The sequence below is a fragment of the Ornithodoros turicata genome, chromosome 1 (assembly GCF_037126465.1).
Source record: "Ornithodoros turicata isolate Travis chromosome 1, ASM3712646v1, whole genome shotgun sequence".
Classification (NCBI taxonomy): domain Eukaryota; kingdom Metazoa; phylum Arthropoda; class Arachnida; order Ixodida; family Argasidae; genus Ornithodoros; species Ornithodoros turicata.
This window is the reverse complement of record NC_088201.1, coordinates 183,807,739-183,814,358: the sequence shown is the minus strand read 5'-3', so window position 1 is coordinate 183,814,358 and position 6,620 is coordinate 183,807,739. Positions and strand designations below refer to the sequence as shown.

The following is a 6,620-nucleotide window of genomic DNA, read 5'->3' as shown; positions in this document are numbered from 1 at the left end:
GTGGGCACATGATCCCATTGAAGTCGGCCCAGGACGCACACTAACACCCTATCACCCCCTCGTTCCTGCTATCCTCTCTGCATCTGTCCACGTCTATACGCCGCTCATAGTCTCAGTGGCTTCCTGGAGGTAACACAGAATTTTAAAAAAATATATAATCGAAGTGATATCCAAAAAAATAACACATACCGAAAACTTCGCACTCTTTGATAGCAGAGACGAAATTACCTCTGCCTTATGTTGACCGAAAAACAGTCTATCTGTTCACCAGTGCAACGCCTGCCCAACCAGCTCTACCGCTACAAAACACCTAGTCCTGTGACACGAATGTCCGTCACATCTTTGGCACCCGAGAAGTGCCTGTTTTCTGTTTCGGCTCATTTCCGCAGAAAAAAATTGGCGATCTCACCTTGTCGGGTTACTCTCAAACCACGAATCTCCGTGCGCTCCTTAGCCTCGTTCCCAGCGATGACAAAGCAGGGGTGAACTGCCAAAATCGCTCTTCTCATTGGGATAAATAATGGTGGTCGCCGTCTTTAATGAGTATGACTGTCGATAACGTAACATTCAATTATAACTAGCAATCCGGTAAACATCTGAGTAGCGTATCAACGTTCGAAAGATCAAGGAAAAAGAAGATTGCTTGCTTCCGCGTGCGGTATGCACAGTTGGTCACGTGAGGAGTGCTGGCCGATGCGATATCTGTTCTACACCGGTTCCCGGCACGAAATGAACACGAAGGGACACGAAAATGAACGAAAACACACACGGGAAAATAAAGGAACTCGGCAAAAGGCGGTCTACACGTGCACAGTTCCTGTGGCTACCACGGGGTGGCAACACTAATGGCGGCGCCCATTACTTGATTAGCGTTTTTGTGTATAACTCAAAGTGCGTGCTCGTATCAATAAATCCGAAAGTGGCTCGACTTAAATAATGAGTGGCTCAAATCGTCCTGTTTTGCCTTGCACCCCCCCCCCCCCAAAAAAAAAATAGTTAATAAGCTAATTCGTGAATTTTAGCTAATTAATCGTCCAGTGCCTAGGCAAGTTTTCCGTTAGGTTGTCAGCCTGGCCACATAACATACCTGTGAAAACTGTATCCAGGTAGTCCTCACACTTTTATTATACAAATTGTGACAAGGATAAAAAAAAAACTCCCTGTATGAGGCGTACAGGTTTCGTAGTCCAATTTCGGTTTTCCGTGCACTGAAAAAAATATCGTGCTCTTTTTACAGAAAAAGCTCTGCAAAAAAATGCCCAGAGCGATCTGTTTATTTTACAGAATGTCTGTTCGGAGTATTTAGAGAAACCTTATGAAAATTACAGAAAACTTACATTACAAAAATTACAGAAAAATTACAGAAAACAGAATATCCGTACTTTTTGATTACAGAGCCATCTGTTGTATTTTACAGAATTTCTGTTCAGTACATTTACAGAAGCACTGTGCAGATTTCAGAAAGCTTGGTAAAAGTACATGTATGTGAAAAAGTATACATGTATGTGAAAGAAAGCAATCGCTTAGGGTATTTAACACAGAGGTTTCACCAGCCAGAACCGGAAAGCTCGGTAAGTATTCTGGCCACACGGAAGTTTTCTGTGAAGGTTCATATAGACAATGGAGAACCTGAGGAGTGGAGATTGTAAGGATCACGAGAGGTAAATTTCGCTCCAGAAAAATGAGCACGTTCGACCACTTTGCCTAAGCAGAGTTCACATTGGGAGTGCCATGGGTTTTGTGGGTGCAAGCCGAGTAGGGGGGATGCATAAAGCGTTCGGGCGCAGCCCTGGCGAGTAAGTCATGAAGAAAGTCGAGCTTATGACGGGCTGCGCATGCACACAACGGGCATCGCTCGGGCAGATATATCAAAGAAAGTAGTTGTTGTGACGTCGAATATATTCTGTATCGTCGTTTTCTGGGCAACGGTAACGAGGAAGACGATGCTGGAGCGCGTGGTTGTTGTGTTCTGTTTTTCAAGGCAATAAAGACGCACACAGTCGTCTTTGAACGTGTCCTGCATGGTTATTGACTGTACTTGGGCTGAGTTACAACAGTGGCGACCGAGCATGGGATATTGATGTTCGGAGACGGAGAGACTTCAGCACTGAGTACAGGAGATTCCGTACAAGCAACGGAAACACGCAGTCTCAGAATGAGTTACCAACTGCCGACGTTCGAAGACGAGAAAGATAAGTGGAACGCTTATCTGGTTCGAGTAGAGGCCTACTTTGAGGGAAATAATGTGACAGGTAAGTCACAGAAGAGATCGTTGCTAGTGTCTGCGTTAGGCACACGGGATATTGAAGTTTTGAGCGGAAGAGTAGCACCTAGGAAGCCGAATACACTTTCGTATAGCGAGGTGGTGAACGCTCTGGACGCCTACTACAATCCGACGCCGAATGAAATTTCGGAAAGCTTCAAGTTTTTCAACCGTTCTCAATTGGAGGGAGAGCCCATTCTTGTTGAGATCAGAAGACTTGCAGATAATTGCAATTTCTCGACAATGCTGGATCGGATGCTCCGAGTACAGTCTGTGGAGTTAGGTCGAAGAACGTTCAAAAGCAGCTTCTAGCTCATAAGGACCTCACACTGCAACAGGCAGAAGCAATTGCATTTGCAGCTGAGGCAGCGGATAATGACGCAAAGAACTTGTCGCGAGAACAGCCACCTGATGGACTGCATAGGCTTAAAGGCAAAAGAGACGCCGGCTCAAGTAAGAAGTTGGGCAAAGCAAGGGAATGTAGACGTTGCGGTAGCTCGGATCATTCCGAAGATAACTGCAAATTTCGTGACGCCACGTGCTATAAGTGTGGTAAGGAAGGCCACTTAGCAAAGAAATGCAGGTCCCGACAGAGACAGGGTGGAAAAAAGCCGCCGGGGGGGAAAGGAAGGACTCTGGCAGTAACTGGTGAGGTATCCGCAGATACCGAGAATTCCACAGACAGTCTGACGTCACAGATATGGACGCTTAAAGTCCAGTCCGAGGAGGGTTTTGTGGAAGCGGTAAGGCGAAAGTTCAGCTGGAAAGGAGTTGAATTGATCATGGAAATAGACACAGGTTCACCGGTTTGCGTTGTTCCAAGGGGAGTGTACGAGAAACATTCTCAGTTTTGGCCACGGATTCAGAAAGCCCGGGTTAAGCTTAGTTGCTACCTTGGAAAACTGCCAGTCCTAGGAGAGATACCAATGAAGGTCTCATACCGTGGAGAAACAGTGGAGGCGGCAGTGACAGTATTAGACTGCGAGGGCCCAAGCTTGTGCGGCAGATATCTCATTCAGAAGCTAAATCTACAAGGGATTCCTGTTTTAAGTCTCTCAGGATTGAGAGAGAGTACAAGTCAGCAGTCTCAAGGGTTACAAGCGTTGCTGCGAGAGTTCGGAGACTTGTTTACACCGGGTCTGGGACTGATAAAGGGACCCCCTGCGCATCTTTACCTGAAGGAAGGTGCAGTGCCTAAGTTCTGCAAGGCGAGACCATTGCCATACGCGCTGCGTAATAAAGTATCAACACAGTTGGACAGGCTTGTAGAAGCAGGGGTCATATCACCAGTAACGCATTCAGATTGGGCCACACCCGTCGTCCCGGTATTGAAGAAGGATGGCAGCGTTCGCTTGTGTGGAGACTTTAAAGTGACGCTGAACCCCGTCTGCGCCGTCGAGAAGTACCCACTACCTGTGCTCGAGGACTTGTTCGCGTCGCTCAACGGAGGACAGTTTTTCACGACTTTAGATCTCCGTGACGCGTACAATCAAATTCCGCTGGATGAAGAATCGCAGAAATTGACAGTCATAAACACTCATCGTGGACTCTACTGCTTCAACAGATTGCCCTTCGGAGTTTCATCGGCACCGGCAATATTTCAGAGAACCATAGAACGCATTCTTCATGGCATCCCAGGAGTACAAGCGTACGTAGATGACGTCCTTCTCGCAGAGAGGGGACACGACGACAAGGTCCTCGAAGCGGTCCTACAACGATTCCGGGAACATGGCGTGAAGCTAAACAAGCAAAAATGCTGCTTTAAGAAGACGTCGGTGGAGTACCTCGGACACCGTATAGATGGAGAGTGTATTCACCCCATGGAGAAGAATCTTCAGGCCATCAAAGATGCGCCTCTTCCGAAGAACATCAGCGAGTTACGTTCCTTTCTAGGAATGTTAACCTTTTACAGTAGATTCCTGCCAAACATGACCACCATGTTAGCACCACTCTACCACCTATTGGAAAAGAAAGCGGCATGGCATTGGGGACATGAGCAAGGCGAAGCGTTGAACAGAGCGAAGATGGCGTTGGTGAATGCCAGTGTTGACGCATTTCGACCCGACCAAGGAGCTTCGTCTGGAATGCGATGCTTCATCTTACGGATTGGGAGCGGTACTCTTTCACAGAGTGCATGGGAATGACAGGCCAATCGGATTCCGCTCTAGAACACTAACATCAGCGGAGAAGAATTACTCTCAATTGGAGCGCGAAGCGCTGGCGCTAGTCTTCGGAGTCAAGCGCTTTCGGGATTACTTGCTTTGTAGGGAGTTTACATTGGTCACTGACCACCAACCCTTGGTAGGTTTGCTTCGATCGGATCGTCCAACACCGGTCATGGCAGCAGCACTCATCCAACGCTGGTCACTGCTCTTAGGCGGGTATCGCTACAAGCTGGAGTACAGACCCGGCAAGACCTTACTCACTGCAGATGCACTTAGTCGACTTCCCCTATACATGAAGGAAGACGATGACTCACAGAACGAGTTGCCGGAGTATGTTCTAGCTTTAGAACATCTGGACGAAGGACCAGTCAGTCAAACTGAACTGCAAGCTACCACTGCTGCGGATCCTCAACTGAGCCAGATAAAGAAGTACATCTTGGATGGTTGGCCCAAAAGCAGGAAAGCAGTGGATGGGGACCTGCACCCTTTCTACGACAGGAAGCTTGAGTTGTCTGTGGCATATGGATTGATCTACTGGGGTCATCGTGTAATTGTGCCACAGAAGGCACGAAAACGATTGCTGTTCATGCTCCACGAGACGCATCAAGGAACAGCAGCAATGAAAGCGCTGGCAAGATCGCGGTTCTGGTGGCCAGGCCTCGATAAGGATATCGAGCGCATCACACAGACGTGCCAATCGTGCATTCAAGCTGCACCAATGCCAAGGGCACGTGAATCAGTCGATTGGCCAACAACTGGTGAGAACTGGTCTAGAATTCATCTGGATTACGCCGGGCCAGTGCAAGGCAGGATGGTCCTGGTAATCGTGGATTCACACAGCAAGTGGATTGAAGCCATTCCGTTACGACATGCAACGTCGGAATCTGCGGTCACAAGCTTGCGTGTAGTATTCAGCCGTTTTGGCATTCCACGCACTCTGGTCACCGATAACGGTACACCATTAACGAGCAAAGAGTTCGCTGAATTCGTGCGCAGGGACTGCATAACACATTTACGGTCTGCACCATTTCACCCGCAATCAAATGGCTTGGCAGAACGGGCTGTGCGCACCATCAAGGATGCATTGAAGAAGGCTGGAGGTAGTGACCTCGACACCACTCTGGCACGTATTTTGTTCAGCTATAGAAGAACACCGAGAAGCTCGGGAAAATCACCATCAGAGCTCCTGCTCGGGTATCAACTACGTTCTCGACTGGATCTCAGTTTTCCTCCCAGCAGCGTTGCAGTACCTGAAGGCAAGAATGAGTTCTCTCTTGGGGACAGCGTGTTTGCCCGTAACTATGGCACCGGAGACAAGTGGGTGCCGGGTATCGTGAAATCGACCTCTGGAGCTAGAATGGTGACTGTGCAGACGCCTTCAGAAACGGTTCGTCGACATGCTGACCAGCTACGCAGCAGACACCCAACAAACGACGAAGATGCCGCACATCAACCGGATCCAGGACCACTGGAACAGCAAGCCGGAAGCAAGGATGGAGGCCAACGACATCGCCCGTCCGTACCAAATGGTGAAGAGCGAACTGTTCAAAGTGCATTGCCAGTGCGTCGATCCAGTAGAGTACGCAAGCCAGTCGAACGTTATGGTTTTTAAGTTAGTTTGAGTGTAAAGGGTTTTCTTAAGAGGGTGGAAATGTTGTGACGTCGAATATATTCTGTATCGTCGTTTTCTGGGCAACGGTAACGAGGAAGACGATGCTGGAGCGCGTGGTTGTTGTGTTCTGTTTTTCAAGGCAATAAAGACGCACACAGTCGTCTTTGAACGTGTCCTGCATAGTTATTGACTGTACTTGGGCTGAGTTACAACAGTAGTCTTGGACCACGCCTGCGCATGAAAATTCGACATGGGCAACAGTAGCTACGAATTCTAGAAGTAGAGTAACTACTGGAAGTCGACATTCGTTCGGAATTTTCGCGGGCGTTTGATGGGTCTTATTACAAAATTTAGTGAACATAATATACGCTTGCTATTGATAACACGAAATAAAAGACTTCAACTAGGCCAAAACAACAGTCATCGCGCTCTAACATGAAAAGTACACTTTGTAATAACTCAGTAGCGAAAAAAATACAAGTTTTCCCATTCCTCCTATAAGCGCTGTAACAATTGATCCACGTGCAAAGCAGTCTCTGTAGCACGTGGATCTCTTGTTCTGACATTTGCATTAAAATAT

At 47.8% G+C, this 6,620-nt stretch overlaps 1 protein-coding gene across 1 annotated transcript; it reads left to right on the top strand.

The window, feature by feature from the left end:
- Nucleotides 1–3,030: 3,030 nt before the first annotated feature.
- Nucleotides 3,031–6,197, top strand: LOC135373828 (uncharacterized). Its single transcript, XM_064606892.1, has 2 exons — nucleotides 3,031–3,494; nucleotides 5,713–6,197. The coding sequence occupies exons 1-2, from the start codon at nucleotides 3,046–3,048 to the stop codon at nucleotides 6,038–6,040; spliced, it is 777 nt and encodes a 258-aa protein (XP_064462962.1). The 5' UTR covers nucleotides 3,031–3,045; the 3' UTR covers nucleotides 6,041–6,197.
- Nucleotides 6,198–6,620: the final 423 nt, after the last annotated feature.

What these genes read in the sequence shown, in the direction of transcription:
- LOC135373828 (XM_064606892.1), top strand. Translation starts at nt 3,046, where the DNA reads ATGGAAATAGACACAGGTTCACCGGTTTGCGTTGTTCCAAGGGGAGTG. An exon ending in AGACCATTGCCATACGCGCT is followed by an intron (nt 3,495 to 5,712) that starts GCGTAATAAAGT and finishes TCTTGGGGACAG; the next exon opens with CGTGTTTGCCCGTAACTATG.